General features: G+C 38.9%; 4 protein-coding genes across 10 annotated transcripts; 2 read left to right on the top strand and 2 right to left on the bottom strand.

The window, feature by feature from the left end:
- Positions 1-456: 456 nt before the first annotated feature.
- Positions 457-4,606, bottom strand: cbx5 (chromobox homolog 5 (HP1 alpha homolog, Drosophila)). The gene is made up of 5 exons (XM_063465146.1): positions 4,478-4,606; positions 3,768-3,944; positions 3,183-3,408; positions 2,869-2,969; positions 457-2,266 (listed from the first exon to the last, which is right to left on the bottom strand). The coding sequence occupies exons 2-5, from the start codon at positions 3,896-3,898 to the stop codon at positions 2,125-2,127; spliced, it is 600 nt and encodes a 199-aa protein (XP_063321216.1). The 5' UTR covers positions 3,899-3,944; positions 4,478-4,606; the 3' UTR covers positions 457-2,124.
- A 586-nt stretch (positions 4,607-5,192) lies between these two features.
- On the top strand, positions 5,193-8,837 carry hnrnpa1b (heterogeneous nuclear ribonucleoprotein A1b). Of its 2 annotated transcripts, none has more exons than XM_063463560.1 (11): positions 5,193-5,295; positions 5,835-5,951; positions 6,067-6,213; positions 6,298-6,508; positions 6,601-6,753; positions 6,828-6,881; positions 6,968-7,084; positions 7,168-7,302; positions 7,388-7,455; positions 8,585-8,647; positions 8,737-8,837. In XM_063463560.1, the coding sequence occupies exons 1-9, from the start codon at positions 5,281-5,283 to the stop codon at positions 7,441-7,443; spliced, it is 1,005 nt and encodes a 334-aa protein (XP_063319630.1). In that variant the 5' UTR covers positions 5,193-5,280; the 3' UTR covers positions 7,444-7,455; positions 8,585-8,647; positions 8,737-8,837. The 2 variants fall into 2 exon arrangements, with proteins under 2 accessions (XP_063319630.1, XP_063319629.1); XM_063463559.1 differs by having other exon boundaries at positions 7,629-8,647.
- nfe2 (nuclear factor, erythroid 2) lies at positions 8,829-13,793 on the bottom strand. Of its 6 annotated transcripts, none has more exons than XM_063463553.1 (4): positions 13,616-13,793; positions 11,981-12,059; positions 11,723-11,860; positions 8,829-10,273 (listed from the first exon to the last, which is right to left on the bottom strand). In XM_063463553.1, the coding sequence occupies exons 2-4, from the start codon at positions 12,026-12,028 to the stop codon at positions 8,993-8,995; spliced, it is 1,467 nt and encodes a 488-aa protein (XP_063319623.1). In that variant the 5' UTR covers positions 12,029-12,059; positions 13,616-13,793; the 3' UTR covers positions 8,829-8,992. The 6 variants fall into 6 exon arrangements, with proteins under 6 accessions (XP_063319623.1, XP_063319627.1, XP_063319624.1 ...); XM_063463557.1 differs by having other exon boundaries at positions 11,723-11,856; XM_063463554.1 differs by lacking the exon at positions 13,616-13,793 and adding an exon at positions 12,176-12,278.
- Positions 13,794-19,231: 5,438 nt separating this feature from the next.
- copz1 (COPI coat complex subunit zeta 1) lies at positions 19,232-24,734 on the top strand. Its single transcript, XM_063463725.1, has 9 exons — positions 19,232-19,339; positions 19,809-19,877; positions 21,372-21,453; positions 21,541-21,632; positions 23,041-23,096; positions 23,188-23,265; positions 23,358-23,409; positions 23,492-23,530; positions 24,166-24,734. Exons 1-9 carry the CDS (start codon positions 19,322-19,324, stop codon positions 24,211-24,213), a joined length of 534 nt encoding a protein of 177 aa, XP_063319795.1. The 5' UTR covers positions 19,232-19,321; the 3' UTR covers positions 24,214-24,734.
- Positions 24,735-26,265: the final 1,531 nt, after the last annotated feature.

Here is a 26,265-nt window from a genome sequence, read left to right as displayed (position 1 = left end):
CACACTGTGAATCCCTGGACCTCAAAAAGCTGCATAAAAATCCATAAACACCTATTTATGACTTGTTCATGTGAGCGACTTTAAGAGTTTGAACTGTGAATGACTTGCATAAAAATACCTTTACTTTTGGATTGCTATTGATTAACAGCACCATCTGCTGGGGAAGAGCAGCCATTGCTCTTGAAACTTTTAACGGATAAAAAGTCGTTTCACTTTGAAAAGAAACAAGCCCATGTAATGATACCCATCATATATTATTCGGCCAAGATGGTGATTTTCTCTCAGGTAGGAAACTTCCTGATATTAAGTTACAGTTTACCTCCATAACAGTTGTTACAAATTACGTTCAAGAAATTTTTAGTATTATTTTCTGACTTAAATGCTTTGTGAATGGAATATTCAGTCTAAAATAAAACCGACAGCAACTTTAACACTGAAAATGTTTATTAAAGGGTGCTACTGTACACATACTCATAACATTTCATTCACACAAGAAATAGTCTACATTTTAAAAATTCTGCAATGGCAAAAAAAAAAAAAATTATTCAGGAACCGAATACTTGTCATTAAAGGAATCGACACCAAAAGGATCATCTAAGTTAATATCAAGGGACATAATTTGTGTATGGTACATATGAAAAGGGGAGAGGTGCACAGCCTTCATTCACAATGCCAATTAAAGCTAAAAACATTGATTAAAAAAAATAAAAATAAAATAAAACAAAACAGATTTTATTCGGTAGACACGAAACATTTGGTCCCAAGAGTCCACGCTGGAGCACAACAGATCAAACTGCAAAGCTGACATCCATCTTGTGTATAAAAGCTTGGAGGTGCTTTTCAGGTCCCAGAAGAGAAAGGGGATAAAAAAATAAAATAAAAAAGTAAGTAAAATAAAAAAAATCTTAAGCTAAGAACAAATAGAGTCAACACAAGAGAACCCAGGATGTGACCAATTCAGTTCAAAGCTTGCTTTAATGTTTGAAATTAGGGCAATGTCAATAACCATTTAACATAAAAATCAAAAGATGACTAACAACAATTATTAAAACCACAGGGTTGTCATAGGGATTGGTCACACATTCAAGGTTTACATCTTTTGGCCACAAGGTGGCAGACCCTAATGACAGGCACGAACCCTGGCTTCATTTCACTTGGATACATAGAAGATTGTCAGACTTGAACACACAAATAAAAAACAAAAAAAACAAACAAACAAAAAAAAAAAAAAAAAAAAAAAAACCCACACGTTTATTTAAGGGGGAAAAAAAAAGTGCATAATTGGTTTTACTGTCCTTTTGGTTAGCTGTTGATGTGGTAATGTATATTTGTATAGACCGGTATATTTGAACTTGAAAATAAAACTTTGTTATTTAAAAAAAAACAAACAAACAAACAAACAAACAAAAAAAAAAAACCAAAAAAAAAAAAAAAAAAAAAAAACACACAAGACAAAAAACAACCCACCACTACATTATGAATTACATTATGAAAAAACTGAGTAAATCCATCCTGGCAGGCTTTACAGCAAGACAAATGAGAAACCTATGATATCGAAGTTTTTCCTTTTAAAAGGAAGCGATTATGCAGTCAGGAAAGTGCTGCGGCGGCTGCTGCTGCTTCCTGACTTAAAAAAAATAAAAAATGTTTTCATCCTTGTGGTGTCAGCTGGGTTCTTAAAAAGAAGAGGTACACCGTTTATAGCAAATTAAAAGTTGTGAACCCACAATGGAACACACTCTGGGTTAACACAGCCTGTACCAACTCTGATTTTCAACACTAACATAATCGTATCCTGTAAGCACTAAAACAATGTGTTAAAAAAATTTTTTTTTTTTTTTGAAGAAAGTAAAGAATACAAAGACAGAATAGTATAAACTCTCCCCAGTAGCATATCACCCATGTCAACTACAGCTTCTCCTCCTGAATGATGGATCCTTTTTAGTAGTCTGGGCCCGTGTGCTCCAATGAGGCTTGGATGGAGATAACACAGTGTCCAAAATTTGTGTGTGTCATTGCTGGACATGGTAAAAATTGAAGGTTGGGAGTTTAGGATGTGAAAAATGTCTGACTCAAGGTTGTCCCTGCAGTGAAGAGGTCCCGTTTCCTCCTGAGGCGATACACTCACGCACTGACTGCATCCTTCTCCTTCTTGTCACTGTCTTCATGCCAGGTGAGACGTTCCTCATAGAAGGCTATGACAATCTGTGGGCACTTATGATTGGCCTCCTTTGCGAGCACGAGATCAGCCTCATCAGAGTCTTTCCTGGAAAGAGAAAGTTTAAAATTACTGCTTGGGTTTGTGTCTTTGCACAACCAAGATATAATATCTCCATTTTCAAAACACTTGCAACATGCAAATTTTGTCCAACTTGTTAAAATGTAGCATAAGATTTCACACATTACATTAATTACATGGAGTGCATTTAAATTCCATCTGCTGCAAGTTATTATTAAAAAAAACTTACAACAAATTAAAAGAAAAAGAAATTTGAACTGTACAGCTTTCTGTGATAAATTAAACGACTATTAAACTACTACAACTATTATCTGACATTAACCCTTAAATGGGGCTTGACCAAGGATGAGCAACAATGTACTACCCTTATCCCTCAAGATAATATGCAATTACATACCATAGGCCAGCTAAGCTATAAATGCTGCTAAAGGCAATTTACAAATAGAAATATCAGAGTGTAAGAGCCGTCCCTCAAAAAGAATTATGTCAGTACAGCCTGCATACAGTAGAAGAACTGCCTGCATCTGAATGGTTGTGCATGTAAGAAGATTTCTAACATTAGGTGCATTTATTGATCGATTTCACACAAAAACTAAAGGCAAAATTAAATCAAGACTTTCAGAACCTACCACTTCATAAGAAACATGAGGTCTCCACATGAGTCTGTTGCTCCAATGATCTTCTCCGGCTCAAGTCCTCTCTCAAAGCCGCGTGCGACTAGAATGTCATCCTGAAAGACCCCAAACAAAATTACTTTAGAAATCTGGATTTTGTATTAAACTCTTGAATTTACACCAGCTGTCTTTAAATGTAAACAGTCTCAGTTTCCACACACCTTAGATAAATGTGTTGTGCTACCTTAATGTCAAGTAAAAAAGGAAGCCAAATGCAGCACATTTCAAGTTCTAGACATCCTGCTTCTGCAGCCAAAAATAGTTCTTACCTCTTTTTTCTTCTTGGGCTTACTTCCACCTTCCTCGTCATCATCCGAGCTCCTCTTCTTTGAGCTGCTGGAATCTTTGGAGCGTCCAGAGGCGGCCGTGTTTGATTTGCTGGCCCCACTGCTGGGTGTGGAGGTCCCGCCACTGCTTTTCTTGTAGGTCTTCATGAATTCTGCAATAAGCTCAGGGCAATCCAAATTTTTCTCTGGTTCCCATGTGTTGTGCTTGCTGAGAAAGAGCACAGAGCAGAAAAATCAGTGCAGCCTTAATGCACCAGTTTGGATTGGAAACTGCAAGATATGCTAAAAAATTTGAGATCTTGCAATGTTTAAAACACTACAATCTAATGTTCCTTTCATGGTCATTACTGTGCTTTAGATGACAGCATCTGTGTCTAAGAGAGCTGTTCTGTTGTGCACTGGGTGCATCTTGGACCCGAGTGTTAGGTTTTAGAATAGCAATCTCCAATAACCTACCTACTCCAAAATGTGACCAACTGTTTACAACATTTAATTTTATTGAAGATTCAAAAGATTTTTGACTATGGAGGTTAGGACCGTGGTTAGTACATTTATTTAATTACTTACTCCGAGTATCCCTTCCACTTTAGGAAGAACTCAACCCTTCCTTTCACCACCCTCCTGTCCAGCACTTTTTCCACAACATATTCTTCCTCATCAGAGGATGAAGACTCTTCTCCGCGAGACTTTTTGCCCATGGTAAAGTTTGGTGCTTAACACAACGCGGTTGCAGGTGACACTTCCCTGTTTAGAAAGAACGGAGAAGCTCGCGTTAAAGATATTTGAGTTTTGATCGCTCTCCCACTAGCTCTAGTTAATAAAAAACGCACCCATTTTTAAAAAATAATGGCTACACAGCCACATCACTCCAATCGCAAAGCAGCTACAAGTTACAGATCGGTAACACTTTAACATTAGCTAATTAGCCACCGCTAGCAAGATGGTTATCATATTTCAACGAGAGGCATAATATCGTCATCGTTTGTTTAATTGCAACATACAACGTTAAAAAGGCCAACTAAACAGTGCAGCTAAATATCCTGATCGCAATCTACTCGCTAAATCGGTGAAAAGTCGGTCACTGTTACTACAAAAACGTACAAATAGCAAGGACGACGGCTACTAGCTGAACGGCGCTAGCAGCAAAGCAAATGAAAACTTGCTACAGCAGGTAGCCTGCAAGCAACCGCTAAATCGAGCTAAACAACTATGCTATCAAACCATGCGCCCATATCTACAGCAGCATGAAACTCGATATTGCAAAAATAGTGTCTTACTCTTCTGGAGGTCCCAACCGTCGATCTGTACCCGTCAAACCCTGTCTTTGTGGAGGAGCGGCGAGGCCAACCTTTCAGCTACTTTAGCAGCTAGCAACACACACACACACACACACAAAGGTGCTGTGCGCAAAAAAGCGCGCGTTAAAAGCGCACAATAACTGACCCCGCCCCTCAGTCAGCTGATGATCTTCATATAAAGTGGTTGAATGTGCTTCTATCATGTTTTTAAGTTTATTCTGTAACAATTTGGAATATTTTTTTATCTTAATACGTGTGCACTCTGTATAGAAAATATTTTTCTTTGATAAGAAGGTGTGTATGTTAATGTGGGAGGTAGGGCTATTGCTGTACAAGGCTGCTGTGCTTCCGCCCACAAATCAAAAAAGGAATCATTAGATGTTTAATCTAAAAAAACTGGCCATCTTCCTTGTGTTTTCCAGGAACATAACTTAGCGAGCTGTGCCCAGTGTATGCTTACTGACTTAAAGGCGTTATACACGACAGACTCGATACCTTCTTGGAATTTTCCTTTTCACATACAACAACCATAATCCCTTTTTTCATTGTCGTCATTGCACACCAGGTGATTGGATGTTAGTAATGATTGATTCTATGTGGCCCAATCAAAATTGAATCACTGCGGACGACAAACTGCAGCGGGAATAGCTGCCCAATTGCCGTGCGACAGGGGCGTTACCGTTGCTATTTATTGTACTGTTGAATAGCAGGCTACGCTCGTCTGACGCAGATCTCGGCTCTTCGTTTGTTACACAACACGTCTTCAAGGCTAAATCTGCAACATGTCGAGAGAGAGTGTGAGTACTGGGCTCGGGAGTACTGCTCTGTTATTGTATGCGTTGTTTTATGTTAGGGAAGGTAGGAAATATGAAGTTGCTGCATGCTTTTGATTCGTAGTACAGTCTCCGGTTTGGGTCGTAGCTGCAGTAGCTTTCCTGCATTGAAACGCCGCCATTTTATAGCAGCCAGGCCTCGTGGCCTTTTGTTCCTGCGGATGAGCTGCAGTGGAAATTTAGGACTTTGAATCAACATTTACGATGGAAAATCACGCTTAAATTCAACACGCATTTAAATCACGGCCTACTCTGACATATAGCTACTTCTAATATTTGCCCTATTCGCTGGTCTTTCAGCGGTTTTGCTAACGTTAATGGCGGCGGTGTGTCCCTCCTCCACACGCCCTGAATTTAAATAAGGGGAGCAGGGAAGGATGTATGTAGACGGTGAACAGCATTAATTACTACTACTATAACATTAAAGTTATGGTGGTATTACATTAAAGCCGGCATTGGAGAAGCTAATCAGATGTTATCGCATTGCTTTGTCTATTGTATAGGTCCCACGTGAGCCGGAGCAGCTCCGCAAGCTGTTCATCGGAGGCTTGAGCTTCGAGACGACAGACGAAAGCCTGCGTGCTCATTTTGAGCAATGGGGGACTCTTACAGACTGCGTGGTAAGTCGGGTTTCATTAAAGATGTAGTCTTGTTTGAGTGGTCATGATTTTGCAAGAATGTAGAGCATGTTGGTTACTCTATGTATGAGCTAATCCAAAAGCATTTTTCTTTCAGGTCATGAGGGACCCCAACAGCAAGAGATCGAGGGGTTTTGGCTTTGTAACATATTCATCAGTGCAGGAAGTTGATGCTGCCATGTCAGCCCGTCCCCATAAGGTCGATGGAAGAGTGGTAGAACCGAAACGAGCTGTTTCCAGGGAGGTGTGTAACAACTGGATGAGGTGCAATTGTTCTTGCATTCAAAAGGCGCATAGTGATTACAATAACAAATGTCTTTGATTCCAGGACTCAAACCGGCCAGGAGCCCACATAACTGTGAAAAAGATCTTTGTTGGAGGCATCAAAGAAGACACAGAGGAGTCACACCTGAGGGATTATTTCCAGCAGTTTGGCAAGATAGAGGTCATTGATATCATGACTGACCGCAACACTGGGAAGAAGAGGGGCTTTGCCTTTGTTACGTTTGATGACCACGATTCAGTTGATCGGATTGTCAGTAAGTGCAGAAGTTGACTTTTTTCCCAGCTGCATGTTTTGTCAGACTTTTGATTGTTGGCTAGCTTGTTTACAAAAAAATTCTTTCCACAGTCCAGAAATACCACACTATCAACTCTCACAACTGTGAGGTGAGGAAGGCCCTCACAAAGCAGGAAATGCAGAGTGCGGGAATGGGTATGGGAATGAGAGGAGGTCGCAACACTGGCGGCAGGCCCTACGATTACGACAGGGGCTTCAATCAAGGTATGGCTTATTTTGTTGATGGTGGAGTGATTGTTATACTGTGTGATACCAAACCTTATGATTATCTTATTTAGGTGGCAGGGGGCGATATGGAGATGGTCCTTACAATTGCAACGGGGGTGATGGTGGTGAGCATGGTTTTGTCGTGTCTTCCTATTTTCTTTGCTTTTTTAAAAATTCTACAGTATATTTTAAGGCTGTCTTATATTTTTAGGCTATGGCGGCGGACCTGGTGGTCCTGGTGGCTATAATGGAGGTAACCGTGGTTACAATCAGGGCTACAACCAGGGTGGTGGATATGGAGGAAACGGTTATGACAGCAATGGTTATGGTAAGATAATGCCATTACACTGCCTTTTACTAGAATTGTAACTTGCTTGAGGTTGACCAATCCTACAAACTCTGTAATCACAGGCAATTGTGGTGGTGGAGGCGGCGGTGGCGGAAATAACTACAACAACATGGGCCACTACGACCCCCAGGCCTCTAACTTTGGCCCCATGAAGGGCAACTTTGGCGGTGGTGGTGGCGGCGGCGGCAGGAACTTTGGTATGAGTTCCCAGACTTCACAAGTAGATGCGTTTATGTACGCTGACCTCTTGTGCAGATTTTGACTTTGTTTTTTTGCTTCCAGGTGGATACGGGGGCTCAAACAACAGCGGCTATGGTGGACGTCCAGGACGATTTTAAAATGAGAAAGTGGTAAGGGCTTGACAGCATGCCTTAAGAGTCTCTTTTTTTTTTTTAATGTAAAACAACAGCTTGTGGTGAGCAGGGAATCATTGAGTGCAGATAACCTTTAAACAAATTCACTCTGGATGTCAGGTCACAAAGTCAGTGCACAGTTAACAATGTTGTTCCGTATTGTTCAACAGGACTGAGTACTTAGGAGAGGAGAGCAAGGAGAGGAGAGCAAGCGAAGTGACAGGGCAACTGCAGGTTTACCTCCTAAATCTGCTCAGCCTATGAGTTGTGGCAGGTTACAGCTGCTGCAAGAAGAGATGTACAGTAGATAAATCATGGAGGGCCTTCATTTAAACATTTTGTGTTATGTTTTTCTTTTTTCGTCAATTGTGTTAATGGAAAGTAAGCATTCCAATGAGGTTTTGTGTAGATCTTTAAGTCTGGTTTTTATTTGTAACTGCATCAAATCAAGCTGAAATAAACACCTTTCAGTTTTTTTAACAGTCTCGTTAGCCTTTTCAGTGGTTTTGGGAAAGGGAGGGTTTACTATTAGGTGAAAATGGGTTGAGCCATATACATCACAAGGTGGCCGGGGAAAGTCAATATCAGTGTCTCCTACATGCTGGCTCAGGTCAGTGCATATGCAATACTGGTTAAAGGGCGGGCAAAGAAATGGTGCGCAAATGCCATCATCAGAAAGAGCCCATCACTTTGGTACAAGCTCTGCCCTGATTTCTGCAAAGATCACCCGGAGAATGCTAGCTTACATGCAAAGTCTATGAGGCTAGCCATGGAAGCAAGCTGAGGGAGAGAAGTAGCAAAACCATCGCCAGGATCATTGAAGCAGGGGAGAGTGAGAACAGAGGCCTGAGTCTAGCAGGCAGCAGCTACCAAAAGGCTTAAGTGCTGTTTGTAGGTAAGACCAGACTTCTCAACTACTGATGGTATATCTTGCATTTTGTCATGTAGCTGGTAGTGAGATATGTAGCCCAGTAATAATTTAATCAAGTTTTATGACCATTCTACTATTTGACTTAATTTGGCCTCCAATTGTGCATTGAGGCCCAAACATATTGCATGCTATGAAATGAGCAAATATCTTATATTTTGGGGGTATTGTTTTACTGATAGTATTTCTGCTTTGTAGGTAGGGTAACGAGACATGGACCCCAAAACCTGGCTTCATTTCTGTGACAATGGTTTTTGCCAGGTACTAACATTACTACTTCTAGCCACATCTATTTTTTTTTCTTCCTTTAATACATTTGAATTAATGTGGTTTTCCCTTCTCCCCTGCAGGTTGGCTGAAAATTCATGCTGGTGCTCAAAATATTTTAAGAAGGCTGCTGTGCAGTTTTTATTTTTTTAATTTTTTTTAATAAAGTGTTTGTATAAAAACATCTCTGGTTTCATTCATTAAAAGAACATGAACAGTGTCCATTAATACATTTATGTGAAGCTTAACCTCATTCTTTTGACAACTTCCTGTATGACTCGGTCAAAGTCGGTACAATCGGGTAGAATGTTCTCCAGAGTAAGGAAACTACCCAATTCTTCAGCATGGCTCTCTCTTCTGCATTGTGTGAGGTACCAGATAAATTTTACCATCCGGTGTCTGCTGTAGAGAATATTCATCTATCGAGTATGGTTGTCCATCTTCATCTCGTAAATGAGAAAATACTTGGGTGTAAAGATCTGTAAGACGACATTTAATAAATGCCAAGCTGCGCTGGAACTCGAGCCTTTCTTGTGCCAGGTGTTCCCTTTGGGCCTGGAGCTGATTCAGTTCTCTTTCAAGGTGAATTATGCTCTCGAGCTTCCTCTTCCTGCAGTTCTGAGCTGCGACCTTGTTCTTCCCCCTTCGTCTAATGTCCCTGACCAGTGCTAGTTGAGCATCTGTCAGAGTATACTGTGTCAGGAGCTCATTGAAGTCATCGACGGGTAGATTGATAATCTTATCCATGGGGAAGGGGATCTTCAAAGCCATGGCCCGCCGCTCATCTCTGCTCAGGGGAGGGGTAGAGATGCTTCCTTGGGGTTTTGTGTACATGTTAAGATGTGAGCTCCCTCTGCTGGACATTGCAGAATCATTGTATAGGTCACTCAAGGCTACAGCCGAACCCTGGTGTTTCATTGGTCGAGGAGTTAGAGTACTCGGCTGTGGCTGAGATAAAATGGGTTGGGCTGAAAAATAAGATGGATGTGCACCTGAGTGTAAATATGAGTGAGTATGACTCTGATAATCCGCTGAGTAATGGAGGTGGGATCTTCTTGTGTGCTCGGTCATACTGTCTGGTTCGCCATCACTATATGCCATTCCTATGTCTACGCTTTGGTAACCTGGTGCGCCACCAACAGGATTATCTGGAGAGGCCAAAGGTGGACTGGAACCCAGTGACAGACCAGAGTCGGACTCCAGGTCATCACCGGAGCGAGTGTGTGCATTTTGTCCATGTACAGTCCACTGCATGTGCCCACGTAGTCCCTGAGTGAGACACGCATTGGTTCTCCTGTGCCCTTGGTTGACACCTGACATATTTGTTTGCTCCCTAAGGGGCACGAAAGATTGCTGTGGGTGAGAGGAGATCGGGAGTATTCTCTGATTGAGCTGAGGTTCAGAGTTTCCATACATTGTTTCTGTGGAGGTGCCTAGACGATGACAGGTAGGCACCTCTTCGGAATAAAATCCATTGTAAGCGTCAGCGGTTCTCAGCTCACAAGCAGCAGGGGGCTCTGAGTGGGGCTGAGCCATCCCATACTCTCCCACAGAAGCCATGGGCTCCATGGCTTGGTACTGTGTTGTCTCATAGGAGTTTTCAGTAGGGACTTCGAACTCCTGTAAGAGAAACACCCACTCATGACTGACAGGTTCAAAGATATGTCACACTCACAACAGTGAAATGACTAAAACCAATTAAATTTAAATAAGACCCCATGAGATAATCATTGTATGTTTTTTTTTTTTTAAGTTTATCTGGTTTGCTATACAAGAAAGTTTGCCCCCACTTCAACCTACCACCCATAGAATATGAAGGGCTCTTAAAGATGTGATCAGGTTCCACCTGGAAACAGAACGGCTATTGTGCAGTACAGGGGGCCACTAGCAATACACAGCATGCCCCCTTTCACAATTCTCCTATCCTGCCATCACTCAAATAGACCATTGTTGCCCATCTCACCTGGATGTATATTAGTTTTTCAACAAGTGTCACATGAAATTTGTTCAAACAAAGATATTCTATCATCTATACATTAGTCCTACTTTCAACTAGACACAGAGAATAACGTCCGTGTGTTACAATGAGAAGAGACGCACACTTGTTCCTGTAGTGAGAGGGTTATTATTTATTTATTATTTTCTTAACCCACTGACTTGCAGTGGAATCCTTATATTGCTTGCTATGCCACTGACTACAACACAGCCTCAACAAAATATATTTTCCTTCCTCGGAGCTAAACAGCTGGCAGAGGAGTTTTTTCATTGAAGCAGCACTTTCTCCAAATATACCTTTGGTGACTGTGGCCAAAGAGCTCAATTTGAATTCATCTTTCCACAGCACTTGTTTTAAGAACAACTCTGGCTTTTCCAGATGTTGCTCTGTACATTATAGACACTGAGTTGAGACATTGTGATGAGGTTGCAGGTAATGCTTCCTTCCTGATGACTCTGCAAAGGCCCTGTTTCAAACACTGTATAGTGTAATGCTGCACCACCACTCCTGCAACAGCTAAGCTTGCACCCTCTTCAGAGTCATACGGGAATTTTGTACTCAGTAGAAGAGGCATTCTAGCAGAAAGTTTTCACTTTCTTTTTTAATGCTCTACCTTTCACAGCTACTGTAAATTCCTAAACACAGCTGTGGGCTTGACTTCCTCTGACATCTTTGTAGCTATCTGCTTGTAGGCACTTAATAGCTCATACTGTTAAAGGTTACAGTTTGAGTTTGTATTAGCTACAGCTTAACAAATAAGTAAACCTGACTGTTCAGCTATTTTGGTCTTTTCTTGAGTTCAGATATCTCATCAGGTTCTTTTCACTTTAAACAACCAATTAATAAGAGAAGATAATCAAAGCAAAATAATGTGAGAGTTTCTGTTATATCATGTTCTCATTTTGTTCTCATTTATTTATTTATTTAGTGACTGATTTATTAAAATTAAACCCGAAACTCCATGATAATGTAACATAAAAAGTTGCAATGATGAAATCTACATCCGCAATGGGTAAAGTAAAATTTAGCATTGTTTTTTATAGTGCTCCCAGTGTATTTGGTGCTATAGTTACCTGCAGCTCTGTGATGGCCATCAACTCCTGCCAAGCCACATCCATCTCTGTGTCCTGAGGAGCTCCATGAGATCTCACTCCAGGGAAATTAGTTGGCATGGGCACTCCCCCACACAACTTGCCTGATGTGGCTGCTACCTTTTAGAAAAAGAAGAATTTGTGATTTGCTATGTGGATTTAAAAAAAAATTATATTTATATGGACGTATCTATTTTACATGTTGAGGTTTGTGTTTTCATGCCTTGTAGACAGACCTACCTCACAGGTTCTCCTCAGAGGGAGAACATAGTTGGCTGTGGAACACATTCAGGAGACGCTTTTGTTGCAAAAATTCAACCTGGCAGAGACAGACAAGAGCATGTCATGAAAAAAATGTTACACTGAAAAAGAAGGAAATTCAGAAAAAATCACCAACAACACATTTACTCCATTGACTCGTGTGTATAGGCAAACCGTTTAGTCACACCACTCCTTCAAACACAAATTCCTGATGAGTCTTTAGCACATTACACATATGTGCTAAACAGATGACTGTTGGGGTGTTGTAAAGGTTCTGTTGGGCTACATAAAAGGTTCAGTTCAGTTGAGATGACTCCTCCCATCAGCTGTCTCAGGGTGCAGCTATGCCTACTGCTGATAAGACAATCTGCGGGAAAACAGCGTGCTCTATAAGAGTAACGGGGGCCTGGTGGCAGCTTTGGAAATGTTGGTGCAGGGCTAACATGTTTCCAGTAATGGTTCTCTCAACTCTTTTAATTAGGATAGACAGCATTGTGGTCATTTTTTATGTTTCATAGCTGTTTGCTCAGTCATTCAAAACCCAGTTAGGGTTCTGAATGGGACATCACTTCTGTTAGACCACTATAGTCTCTATCTGTTGACTGAGACTTTTTATATAACAATCTTTATCTGTGCTGACCCTGTTAAAAACACAAATACTGAAATTATAGTGGGAATATTCCTTGACATTGTGGTTGATGACTTAAGGCTTTTTTTGTGGGCGAAAATTATGATCATCATCTTATTTCATCCATGCAGTGGAAAGGTCATTTTTATGAATAAAAAATAAGTATTTTTGAGCAAGCAGCAGTTTTTTCATCAATTAAAGAATGACATGAGATCCATTTGTTGTCCTCACATTCTTATAGAAAGTGGTCAGGGAATTTATACTACTAATTAAAATTAAATAATTTAAAATGAAAAACGTTAGGCTGTGTCTGAGGTACCGCAGATCACAGTTTATTTCTTTTAGATATAGTCTTCAAAGGATCTGCAATTCCCTGCATTAAATAATTTTACTTAGATAGTCCAAATGTGATATAATCTCATAGTTTTTTTTTTTCTACATCTGCTGGACTTTTCAAGTTTCATTTTCCATTTTTTATTTGAATGAAACATCTAATACAATGTTTCTGACCTTCAAAATCAAACCACATGCATTTAACATGCAAAAAAACAACAACAACAAATGTTTGGAGAGTCTGAGTAAGTCTGTTTGCAATTGCGTAAATGTCCTGCAACATGGAATTATAACTATCGTATTCTGCTTTATCCAGTCCTCTGTTGGTGGTGAGTTGCTTAAGGCTCCTTCATGTACAGAAGGAGTTTAAATTCAAGATTAAGAACTAAATGAAAAGCAAAAATATTATCTAAAATGTCAAAAACATAAAATCTAATAAAAAAAAACCTTTATTTTACTGTAAATGTATTCTTTATTGCTTCAATGAATGTTAGTTTTACCATTAATTCAATACTCTCGTACCATTTTTTTATGTTTTTATAAGATGGCAAAAAATATAAGTAGGAATATTACAGCCTCCAAACATTGCTATTAAAAAGCTTTAAAAAGCAAAGTCTAAAAAATCAGCAAAAGGAAGATATGAATGAACTTACCTGAGCAACATTCTCTGCGTCTTCAGCTGGTGATGAGTTTAAAAAAATCAGATGTGAAGAACAATCCTGGAATTAAAGGCAAGAAAAGTACTGAGTGCTGCTGTTGCGGTGTTACTCACTTTTAACAGATCACAAGAACTAAAACACATGAGGCCTCCCGCTCTATCTCTTATTCAACTGTGAGTCTCTCTTTCTGTTCAGCTACACATACAGCCACCGGCATAAATGGGATGGCTCAGTGCAGACAAACGCAATCTTCCTGTAAAGCACCCACACCACAATTTTTTGCACTCTTGTATCCTTAATAGCACACTTGCACCCCAACCTCCAAATTTCCCTTTTGCCCACATGACAAACCACAAACCAACAGTCTGGCACATAACACGGCAATCATTCTGTCAGTCCACAGTGAAGTAGGTAGATGTTTACAAATATATATCTAAACAATGTAAACAATTCTGATTCTAATTGTGTAATGACAATACACATAAAAGGATCCGATTAAACAACTAAATGTGAGAGAAAAACTAGCCGTATGATTATCTCTGTCCGGGCCAAACCGTACAAGAACAATGTCCCTTCAAATCCTCCCAAAGGAAAGGTATGAGGAGTGTGATGTGGAGCACCTGGAGTCAGAGCCGGCATTGCAGTGAGGGCCCTGTTAAAGCAGGGGTGGGCTTGAAGGCAGGATTGAGACTTAGTTTAGCAGAGATGGAATGCACACCCTCCAACAGGTAAGAAAGACTACATTGTTCCTCTATCTGGCAGAGCAACCGCCAAGGGAGAGAGAGGAGCAGGGGGAGAATGGAGGGGAGCGTGTCTTACATAGCAAGTGACCATTACAATCCTTAACAAAAAATCCCCTCATTGCCCTGATCTGCAGCGCTGTGAACAGTGAATTCACAAAGGCTGTGTGTTATAGAGAAACTGCCCCATTGTGCAAAACTTTTCACACAATTCCCGATGATAGAGATGCATATTCATCGTGTTGTAGAGTAATTCATATTTATAGTGTTGTAGTGTGTGTACAGCACTGGCAGCCTCACAGTGACAATGATGATTTTGGAACCAATCTAGGCCATATTAAATATTTGGCATCTTTCTTTCTCTGTTGCAGACCCCTTGCCGCGTACATTGTGTACAACACAATGGTTAGATTCATTCTTTCATCGATGGCACCAAATCATTTGAAGATGTTATTTCAGCTTCTGTGTCAGACACATATGTTAATACTTTGTATAAGATTCAAGTATTTGTTAAAGCAAGCAGAAGTAAACACATGCTTGGAGAACTGCTCGCAGAATTTCTCAGAAATGTGAATCTGAAAACCAATGTCACAATCATTTCTTTCCTCGAACTGTAGTCGCTGAATTAACTTGTTAAACAGAAAGCGGGAAAACACACACAGACACGCATGCACACACACACACGCACGCACACGCACGTCTATCTATCATCGTACTAAACATTTTAAATGAAAATGAAAATTTTACACATCTGCACAAACATTTAGAGAAAAGTTGTAAGTGTGATGATAACTAAGTTTGAGTTAATTAATGTAACATTAAATATACATTGATGGGCTACAGTTACAAATTTTATTCAGCTGTACATTCACAAGCTTTGGGAACGTGGATGGTTTTGTATGGCCCAATATAATATCACATCTCACTGAGACATAAATCACAGTGTTTTCTCTGTCATTGTTCTAAGATGGAAAAACTAGGTGGCTGACTAAGTCAAGAAAGGTGAATGTCTACCAGGAATCAAAGAAGGGACTTCCCAACCCAAGTTCCTAGCACCCAGCCCCTGACTCAACCACTGCCACAGCATGCCAAAGAGCACCCTGTTATTACTGCAACCACAGTGGTTTTGAATCTGGACACAGTTCCCAGGTCAACGCCCACATTCCCTGTTTGTGTTTGTTTGCTTCAATTAGTCTTTGACATCTCTCCTTTCCAGCTTGCCTGAACCTTTCATGGCTGTCAGAGTTTACTTATTGTGTAGCTCAGTGCTCCAAACAACTGTGCTTCAAAAACAGGCCAGAGGTGCTGGCTGGGAACTGCCCACAGTTGAGTCGCTCAGGCTTAGATTTGCTTCATGTGCGTTACGTTTTGTATTGACGCTAATCTGAAATTATTTGTCTGCTGTTCTTTCCGTGGTTGTTAAAATGTTCATTAAAAATTAAGGAATTGTGGTATCTTTGGTTTTGTTGTAGTATTCAGAAAGCTTTAGCAAACATGAGTGGGAAAAACCGCCTCATGACCAAAAAAAAAAAAAAAAAAAATGGATGTGTGCAATGGGTTGTGGTATCAAAAGGGGAATATTTTTGGAGTCAGCTTCTGGGAAGGGAAAAAAATAGAGAGGGCAGTTTAAGTTTTCTCTTTTTTTATATTGATTATGAAAAAAAAACCAACTAAAAAGCTAAAAATTACAAAAGGGGTGACATGTATAAGGTAATGTGTGCAGCCGTTAGTGGGAATGCAGATCGGTATCTGACTGAAAATGCAATCCATCTTATAGCACGTTGTTACACAGGTATCGCTGATACCGACGTGGCAGACAGAATGAAAAAATGTGCATGAAAGTTGAAAGATTAATAATCGTTTTGGAGATTAACTGGAAGCGCAATGGTCTGTCGTTCACACAGCATCAGTAGCTCTGTTTGTCACGATGGTCACACATTACCAGACATAAGAAAGAGAAAATGAGGAACCTGAACATGCAGCATCATTCTTCTGAATGTCTCAATAGTGCCTGTGCTTATCTCAAGATGTTCAGATAAAGATAATGTTTTGCAACAACAGTATTGCGTTTCTTGATTATTTACTGAGAGCCCCTTTTATTTTTGTGCAAGCGTGTTTCTCAAAAAAAAAAGTTGACATGCCCTGTACAGTGTGAACTAACAGCGAATGCAATGAGTTGCAATTTTTGTACACATCTATATTTGACTGAAAACGTTACAAAAACGACATAGTTTCAAGTACTAAACCCGAGAAATGTTACTGCTGAAGAATACAAAGCAACGCTTTTCCAAAAATATCTCGACGGGGCCATGTATACAATGGTGTTGCATCACCGGTTTTCGTCAAGAAATTCTTCAAGCCCTTGGGAACGGAGGGGATGAATTGCTTTTCTATTCTTACTTCATATATGATTCCATTTGCTCAATTGCTTGGAGCCTCCTTTGTGTTATTCTTTGTTTAATAATACAGTAAGTATTTTATGTGCCATGTATGGACAAGCAGGCCAGTTTAGCAACTGTACTCTTTTACTATGGAGCCATGCTTTTGTAATAGTTGCTGAATGTGATTTGGCATTGTCTTGCTGAAATAAACAAGACGTACCTGAAAAACGGAGCTGCACTGGCAGTATATGTTTCTCCAAAACCTGCATATATCAGTTAGCATTAATGGTGCTTTCACAGAAGTGGAAATGCTGGCTTTTGAACTGTGTGCTGATAACAAGCAGAAAGAACATGGTGCACATTGCTGTTTCTGGATTATTTTTTTTCTTTGAATGGTAGTATGTTAACTTCCATTTTTGGATGCACAACAAGCTGACTTTACTGGAAATGTTTTTTCAAAAGTCTCCCCAAGCCCATCCAGTGATAGCCACTGCAGAATGTCATTTTTAATATTGGCCTTTCTCTGAGTTTTCTGATTCTTTTATATGATCTCTACCATGGTAGAAGATGAGATATACAAATTCGTAAACAAAAGAAATTCTCAAACTGTTAAAGCAAATGCCTACTGAGCCTTCACAGAGTGTTGAATCCATCTCCAGTTTTCATCTTAAACACTCAGACTCTCTGGGAGCATCTTCTATGTTGCTTACTTATTACCAATCTGTGTGAGTTGTGAGATATTCCACCTGTTTTTAAAAAAATAAGCATAAGAGCATTTTTCATTTTTAACTTCTAATATTCGATTCATTATAATGTTTAAATTGGTTGCAATTTTCTTTTTATTTAGGCAGTGCATCACATTCCTTTGGAAACAGGTTATGTATTCTATTGGCCAATGTGCTCTTGAGAATGAAAGTCAAGTCTGGTTGATAATGAACACATATTGGGGGGGCAGGGAAAGGAGGATGTTGGTTGGCGGAAGCTCTGTTTTACACCGATAAAAGGAGCACTTGATTCATAGGAAGGGAACTGCTAACTGCTGTGGTTGCTGGCATGTTGTGGTGAGAGGGAAACAGCCCATGCTATTAAAATACTTCACTTTTATATAATGCAATGTTATTATTTTCTAGTTTTAATCTTTTAAGTAAAAAAACACTGCTGATAATATTAAAAAATAAGGTAAATACTTGATGAAACTCGAAAAAAGCTCCTGAAGAGAGATTATTAGCTATCAGTTTCCTCACATCATGCTTTTCCGGTGCAGACTTTATTATTTAGGATGTTTTCATGAGTGGTGTATATGTTTAATACCACTTACTTTTTGTAATAATCAATCCAGTTCTTTTTTAGGTAAACTGAATCAATACCATATGCCATCCAGAAAACTTACAGTCATTATATACAGTAGGTATTTTGTTTCTGTTTATTCATTGTATGTGTTGATTCATCATTCAACTTTCAGACATCAGTCAGCTTTGCCAGTCATCGTCACCACTGTGATGCTTTTCAAACACAAAAAAAGAATAAAAATAAGTTTAACTTTGAGGATGAGATGGCATGACAATATCAGGCGATATTTTAACCTTTTAGTATGAGCTAGTTCAAGGCAGTATACAGTTTCCTCTCTGGTCAAGGCAATTTTGAAATCGTAGTGGCTAAATTTGTGCAAGCATACTGCAGTGTTGCAACATTTCATAGTTTCCCACAGTCCTCTTGTGAGCACGCATAAGAATAGTTGGTATCTCCTCACAATACACGTTCTGCAGTTAAATAATGGCTGGACATTATTTGCTTTCCAGTGATATTTGAAGCCCAAAAATATCCTACAGTAAGGCCAAACAATGATGTAATTTATGGAGTTAGATAGAGGGAAATCCCCATCAGCCTGTGTTTCCAAATGCTTCCCAGAAGTGGGAACTAAGATAATTGGAGTTGGTTAAATGTAGGAGGATACTGAAAAAAGATGTTGATGAGTACGAGCAAGCTAAAATGGCTTGTAAAACGAGAGATTTCTGGTTACCACTAAGTCCTACAAAAACAGCAACCACCTTTAGTCATTAGGTTTAATTACAGTAAGCTCTGCAGGGATGTGAACTCTAAAATAAACATCCTGACTTACACGTGTTTTTTTAAGAAGCTCATACGAGCTACTAAAGGCATTTACATGTTTGGATTTACGGTTTCAACCACAAATGAATTCAAGTTCTATTGTAAGTCTAATGGGGTTAGTAATCTTCAGAGTTTTACACAGTAACAGGAGACAGTCCGAAATTACAGTAATAAAGTCAGTTAATATATTGTTTAGCTTTACGTTTGGGCCATTAAACGGTTCAGACTTTTCCGACTTAAAGGGCAAATGTGTTATAACTACAGGCGAGTCTGAAAGTACTTCTTTATTAACCACATCGCTTTTGAGTTTCAGCTCTTTTGTGGCTGCTTGCTCTGCAGTGAACTGATCTTTGCCCTGCACGCACAACATACGGCACTGCGTCAGCCAATAGGAAAGAGACTCATTTACTGTACGTATTACGTAGCCTAATGCTGCTAGCCCGATAGCTGGTTTGCTAACAGGAAAGAAGATGGATTCTCCCATACTGGTAATGTTAGCCCATTTATTCATTTCTGACGATGTAAAAGCCACCAGCGTTATCTCATTAGTACTTCACATAAGTATTTACTAGCAAAATGTTTCTCGCAGTTTTGTGTTGTAGAGTCATTTAGAGAGCAGTCGAATAAACTCAGTGCTAACTACAGTAAACGGGTTGGCCGTTTTAGCTAAGGAGCTAGCATCTTTAAAGTTAGCTCGTATATGCGTTTGTTGATGATGTGGAACTGTCATGTCTCCTTCACGATTTGGTGATTAAGAAGTCTTTTAAATAACATTTAGACTGATTTTGTGACGCCAGTCGACACCCAATTTATTCAACTTACTTGCACGTCCACCGTCGCCTTTTTGATAGTTCATGTTTATTATTTAACATACGAGTTGCCACGTTTAAAGATTTATTAAGGCGAATTCGTTCCTGTGTAGGATAAAACAATGCCTAACGTGTGCTGTCTTCACAGGAACCGTCCTTATACACGGTCAAAGCTGTTCTCATTCTGGACAACGATGGAGACCGGCTTTACGCCAAGGTATGAATTTCAGACATCTGTGCCATCATGATACTTCGTTATTATTAACGCCGGTGACATGCCAAAAAGTGATCTTCTGCGAAACAGTGAATACTGGACAAAAATCACTGCTGATATTTAAACGCATGTAAATTAATTATTGGCCTATAATCTGTCAAACTCTTGTCAAGTCATTTTGAGACTGAAAGAAAATCGTCGTCACAAGGTAATTTACCTGTGGGCAAAATGTACCATTTTGACTACAGGCTGTTTACCAAAGTAAGCAATGATATTAAACATTAAAAAAACACTGGAAGTCACTGTTTGACACAACAGGTCTCTGGAGCCAGAGCATATGATTGCTCCCCCACCAGTGATATTGGACTACAGTACTGTTAATCTTGCAGTGCCCAATGCCGTGGAAGCATGTATAGAAGCAGTAGCAATGTAACATTTACTTGAGTACTTTAGTTTAGGGTTTAAAGTATTTGTACTTAATTTAAGCATTTCTCTATCATGCTACTGCTCTTACTCTAATATATTTCCGATGCAATTATTAGAATTTCTACCCTTTATTTTTTAAGCTTTAGTTTGTAATTGTTTTGCAGGTTAATTGCATTATTATAGATCAAGCGGGACTGCAATATATAGGTAATTAAAATCAGTAGCTGGAACATTAAAGAGATACATATGAATGTCAATGGATCCATAATTATGATCAAGTGGTACATATATAGTACTGTTAATGATTCTGAAAAGTGCTATTCAACATAATGAGTATGCTTACTTTATGTTTTATAAATATATTTTGATTATACAGTTCATGCAGTATAATCTACTTAATTATGATTATAAGTTTTACTTAATAAGAAGTCTAAATACCTTTTTTCACTTTGCAAAAGGATTATCCAACACAAAGGTATAATTAAAGTCTTGCATAGCACTACTTTATCCATAATAATTATGTTACAGGACACAGGGGTGCACATTAGCCTGAAAGTCACCCAATGTTTTGGAGGGGGGGGGGGGGGGGGGGGGGGGGGGTTGCCAATTTTCTGCACTAATTTTAATTCTGATTAAATATTCTGAGTTTGTGCGGAGGGGCCCACAGGAACTCGAAGAAAACTCATAGAAACACTCTTGTTCTGAAGTTAATTTACAGTTAATAACCTCTTTAATTGCCACCTAAAAAAACCCCGCCAAAAAAACAAAAACACTGCCTGATTCTGTAAATTCTCACATAGCTACATTAAACACAAAATTCAGTCCATAACAAATGCTGTATTTTTTTCCTGATTAAAAATTATGTGCTAAAACAGCTCCTAGTTACTTTAGAAAATTGTAAACCTTTAAAACATGTATGACTCACTATTGTCTCGTTTTCTCATTTTGGGTTGATTGTTTGCAAGAAAATGACATCCTCTACCATCATCTAATAATAAAAATGAAAACTAGTGAAAATGGTGTAACTTTTAGACTAATATATAAATATGACTTAATTTCTAATTTCTGCAGTATTATGATGACACATACCCGACAGTGAAGGAGCAGAAGGCATTTGAGAAGAACATATTCAACAAAACACACAGAACAGACAGTAAGTAATCTTTACACTGTTAAAAACAGTTACTTTGCCTCAATACATACCTAATATCGAGCATGGTTGTTTTTTGTGCCTCTTTAGGTGAGATAGCACTACTTGAAGGCCTCACTGTTGTCTACAAGAGCAATATAGACCTCTTCTTTTACGTGATTGGAAGTTCACATGAAAATGAGGTAAGTTTAATTTTAGGTTTTGTAATGAATCCTTTTTAAGTAGGAGTTGAAACTTGCTTATGTTGTGCTGAGGAAAGTGACAGCACATGCCGAATATGGATCCTGCCTCATCATCCAGTCTGTGAGCCTGAGTAATGGTGTGAATCACGGTACATGAGCAAGTTTTGACTATTATTGTTTTGCACTTGGAACATTATAATTGCACTAAACCACATAAGAAGTTTTCACAAGTAAAGTCCAGAAAATGCCAGGTGAGTCCAGTGAAAAAGCTGCCCTTTCTCACACGTGGCAGACAACTGGAAATAAGCAGAGTCATTTGGTTCCTCATTACTTGAAACATTTCTAAAACTACGCATGGAAAAAAATGTTTTAGTTAACTTAAAAAAAGGGAGGGGGGGGGGCTTTTGAAAAACACAGAAAGTAACTGAAAAAATTGTGTTTGCTTACAAAGCTAACTAAATTAAACTTAAAAAAAAGTCAGCTTTACTCTTAAGGGTAGTCACATTTTATTTGTTAACTTATTAATATTGTAATATTAATAAGTTAACAACTTGTTAATATTACAATACAATAGTACTCTTTAAATCTTACCCAAAATAATAAATCTTACCCCTGAATAATAACATTATTATTATTATTATTATTATTATTATTTAATCTTTTAATTGTATTTATTTTTTATTATTAAACTGATAAACAAACCTGAAGATTTACAAACCAAAAGAACTACATTAAATAGATAGACTGGAAACTAACTTAAACTAAATTGAATTGAAAATAAAAATTAAATAAAAAATTAAAACTAATGAAAAATACAAAAGTTTAATAACTCTGACACAGACTTCAGTATGTAACCTGGTGGGTAAAGATCGTCTGATGACATAATATTTGCATTCACTTGTGCGCTTCGCAGGGTAGAAAAGTTGAGGGCTACAGCACGTGTGAGGCTGAGCCTTAATTTCCATGTTCATTCTGTAGTTCAGCTTTTGTTATATAGTAAATTATTTAATTTTAAGTTTTTCACTCCCTCCAACTTGGTGTCAGGATAACACCAAGTTGGGATAACACCCCCCCTCATATGTAACTTTGTATTTGTCTTACCGAATAGAATTTTAAAGCAAATTGTAGAAGCATATAATTTGCTATCATGATTTGGCTATAAGCTGCTTTTCAAATGTATTAAAATAGTATTTTGTGTCCCTGTTTTTTCTCACACAATATATGCGACTCTAGCAAATATGTCCTAAGTAAACCAATATAAATAAAAAAAAAAAATGTTGAACCGTTCTTTAGTAACAAATCAAGTGTTTTATCCTCAATAAAAAGTGGCTTTTATTTGTACACTGTTGTAATTTAAGAACTGCTTATATAGTGCACCGATTCTAATGTGTTCTTTTATTTTCAACAGCTCATGCTTATGGCTGTTCTAAATTGCCTTTTTGATTCGCTCAGTCAGATGTTGAGGTATGTTTTTGCAGCAGTTATTTACAAACATACAAACTTTTTTAAGGCACATTTTTTTCACTAAAATTAACGTGTATATTTTTAACTGCAGAAAAAATGTTGAGAGGAGAGCTTTGTTGGAGAATATGGAGGGACTCTTCTTGGCTGTGGATGAAATTGTAGATGGAGGGTGAGTAAAACTAAAGCGGCCTGATAATTCTGATTCTTGTCAGTCATCTTTTAGCGTTTTACATCACTTTGTCTCCTGTGCATTTCCTGCAGGGTGATCTTAGAGAGCGACCCACAGCAAGTTGTGCATCGTGTGGCTCTTAGAGTAAGTTGCTCTCCTCTGAAACGTTCAGCGAATTTTGACATCGGTTGTTTCTGCTGCTAAAGTAATGTAATTGTTCTTGTAGGGTGATGATGTGCCTTTGACAGAGCAGACAGTCACCCAGGTGAGAAAAACACTCAAACTCTGATCTTCTCTCTCCCATAAAGTTTTAAGGCTCCATTAGTTTATTGACTGTTAAAACTAATTTCTTCAAAACCTGCAAATGCAAGGTCATTGCACTCATTCTCATCCATGCTCGCATTTTGCATTGTGTCATATGCACGTCAGGGTACATGACTACTCATTTGTTCAGTGGTGAGGTGGTAGGTAGCCAGCGGTGGTTCCTGTCTTTTAGCTCTTACATGAGTGTCTGTGTGTGTGAGCTCTTCTTGATTAATGCTGTCATTTAAGAGGCCTGAGACTGGCTACTACCACCCCTCCTTTGGCCATGATTAATAGCTGTGCCCAGTCCCCATGCTTTATGGTTATGATTCGGCTTTCCTTCAGTGGATTAAGATGATTAATGAGGTCTTGCATATTTTCCTTCATTTATATCACTTGCTCATCATTTTTTTCTCTCAGGATTTTAACTTTATTTTAATTGTGGTTACTTTATCTTCCTTGGTCGTGCCACTTGTGTTTTTCTTTTACTTTTATTTGGTACTGTTTCTCCTAAGGGTAGCCGTTCTTTTCTGGGCCGGTAGAGTCGGAGTTTAGTCAATGTGATCTCTTTGGTCAAGCTTATGTTTTTTTCCACAGGTACTTCAGTCTGCCAAAGAACAGATCAAGTGGTCCCTTCTGCGATAAGAGTCATGGCTGCACCAGAATACCATTGAGCCACTATACAGCCAAGATTTCACAGCACTGATCTACATATTCCTTTTCCTCTGATTTCCACTCCTTCAGTCAACGCTGTGAGGAGTACTGACGGCTGGTTCAGTCACACTCCCAGGACTACTACTTGACAAAGTTTCATTTTCTGTTCTTTCTTTTCTTGCACAGGCTTGCATTGTTTAACATACTCAATGTGGGGATAAGATGTGCTGTACATTCCAGTAATGGTTGTCCTGTTTTTATGGTTTGTTATGGTTTTTATTTTCTTTTGTCTTCATCAAAGAAGCTGGTTGTTTATTAAAACAGTATACAGATGTAAGATGTTAATAAACACCATCATAGCTTGTGACAACATTCCACGTGTCTCCTTACAATAACAGTTGTGTCATTCAGGACTGCATCCTTCCACCTCCTCCACATTACTGTAAAAACAATCCAGTCAATTTCTGTCCCTTTCATTTACATGGGTGTTGTGATTAAAGTTTGTACAAGTATTATTGTAGTCATCATTAAGTTCTGTATGGGATCTTCCATCAGCAGATACAGTTAATAAATATCTGACACTGGCATGGGAAAAGCCATGATGTGTCCAAACACTACCTGTTTGTATGGTGTGGCTTTAATATTAGTTAGTACTCTGTTGTTGCACATAGACTAAGAGTCGCGAACTGTTTGTTAACATTCATAATTCTGTTATTTAAAAATATTCACATCTTGAAGTTTATCTTGCTTTTAACAGCTTCTGCATTTCAGAGTTGAACATTTTAAGTGTTCTTTGTTCTTCAACGCCTAAATACATAACAGAAGCTCAAGGGCTCCATCTCCTGGTGTTGGCAACAAAGTGCAAAAATACTGTAAACGGGAGGAGACTCATCCATGCAGGTCTGTTGTGGAACTTGCATAGTACTCGGTACTGTGACATGAGATAAGTTTTATGGAGAAACCCTTGATTCATTTCTTTACTACTGAGAGCTGCTATGTGCACCGTGAATTGTGTGCTTCCATGTATGTACCCCCCCACCACCTTCATATGCTGAGCTTGTGCTCATTTGAATGCAAATGAAGGAAACCCCCCAGAGAGGAATGGGTGTGAGTATAGGCACTAGATCATATTGGTACCTGATGCATATTACAAGAAAATGATATATCTGCATTCTTCCAGCGAGGTATTCCCATATGTTCCAATTCTGATCTTTTCAAAGTACTCTTTGTGAGCAGAGATTTGTGTTGGCTGTGCTGAAAACCATGTGCTTATATCCATGTCTAATCCAAACCACGTTTGGTAGCAGGCCTTATTAGAGTCTCTTCTCTCCTCATCCTTTAGATTACATAAATTATCCTGAAGCTCTTTGCATGCTGTGACAGGTCTCAGGTCATCGAGCTACTGTTTGTAGGCTTTTTCACAAGCTGTCATATGTAAGAAGTTTGCCAATGTTTCTGTTATGGATATCTAAGTAATTTTGCTCAGACATCAAAGTAAGAAACTGACAGAGCAAATGCTCTTGATGTAGAGGTGTCTGTGGCCTGGAGGAGTTTGCTGAAAGGATCACACACATTTGTGGTAATGTTGGAATCCAGAAGGTAAATTAGCGTTCCACCTTTGATTTGCCCCATGGAAAATTTTATACCTCCTCCTGTGGAAAAAAAAATCTCGTGAGAAAATAACCCCGAGAGTGTGAGAAGCAATTGTGATATTTGGATTAATTCAATGTTAGAAATAAAATATATTTATGTTTCCTTAGCTCAAAAAAACGAAAGGAAAAAACACCTGAAACATATCAAAAATACTGTGTATTTGCTTCGTGACAGCGGTTGTTAAAAAAAAACAACAGTGTGCATGTGTTTTTGCCTGGATGCATGCATGTGTGTTGTCTTTACAAAACACAGAGTAGTGCAGTCAATGAAAACTGTTATTGGGTGTGAACTGTGGTCCCAGTGTCTTGACTTTGCCCCAGTTTGTTTCAGTCCTTGAATCTGTGGCTCTTTATAGCTGCACAGATCGACTGAATGGAGACCATGATGATG

Source organism: Pelmatolapia mariae, linkage group LG20, assembly GCF_036321145.2.
Source record: "Pelmatolapia mariae isolate MD_Pm_ZW linkage group LG20, Pm_UMD_F_2, whole genome shotgun sequence".
In the NCBI taxonomy this organism is placed as follows: domain Eukaryota; kingdom Metazoa; phylum Chordata; class Actinopteri; order Cichliformes; family Cichlidae; genus Pelmatolapia; species Pelmatolapia mariae.
This window is presented reverse-complemented; position numbering and strand designations above follow the sequence as displayed.

Coding starts and splice junctions, on each gene's coding strand:
- cbx5 (XM_063465146.1), bottom strand. CDS start 3,898: ATGGGCAAAAAGTCTCGCGGAGAAGAGTCTTCATCCTCTGATGAGGAA. Junction 2,970..3,182: donor AGCCCAAGAAGAAAAAAGAG/GTAAGAACTATT, acceptor GGGGTCTTTCAG/GATGACATTCTAGTCGCACG. Junction 2,267..2,868: donor CTCATGTTTCTTATGAAGTG/GTAGGTTCTGAA, acceptor TTCTCTTTCCAG/GAAAGACTCTGATGAGGCTG.
- hnrnpa1b (XM_063463560.1), top strand. Junction 6,882..6,967: donor TTGCAACGGGGGTGATGGTG/GTGAGCATGGTT, acceptor TTATATTTTTAG/GCTATGGCGGCGGACCTGGT. Junction 7,303..7,387: donor CGGCGGCGGCAGGAACTTTG/GTATGAGTTCCC, acceptor TTTTGCTTCCAG/GTGGATACGGGGGCTCAAAC.
- nfe2 (XM_063463553.1), bottom strand. CDS start 12,028: ATGTGTTCCACAGCCAACTATGTTCTCCCTCTGAGGAGAACCTGTGAG. Junction 11,861..11,980: donor CTCTGAGGAGAACCTGTGAG/GTAGGTCTGTCT, acceptor TTTTTCTAAAAG/GTAGCAGCCACATCAGGCAA. Junction 10,274..11,722: donor TGGCCATCACAGAGCTGCAG/GTAACTATAGCA, acceptor TTTCTCTTACAG/GAGTTCGAAGTCCCTACTGA.
- copz1 (XM_063463725.1), top strand. Junction 23,097..23,187: donor TCGCTCAGTCAGATGTTGAG/GTATGTTTTTGC, acceptor TTTTAACTGCAG/AAAAAATGTTGAGAGGAGAG. Junction 23,266..23,357: donor GATGAAATTGTAGATGGAGG/GTGAGTAAAACT, acceptor CATTTCCTGCAG/GGTGATCTTAGAGAGCGACC.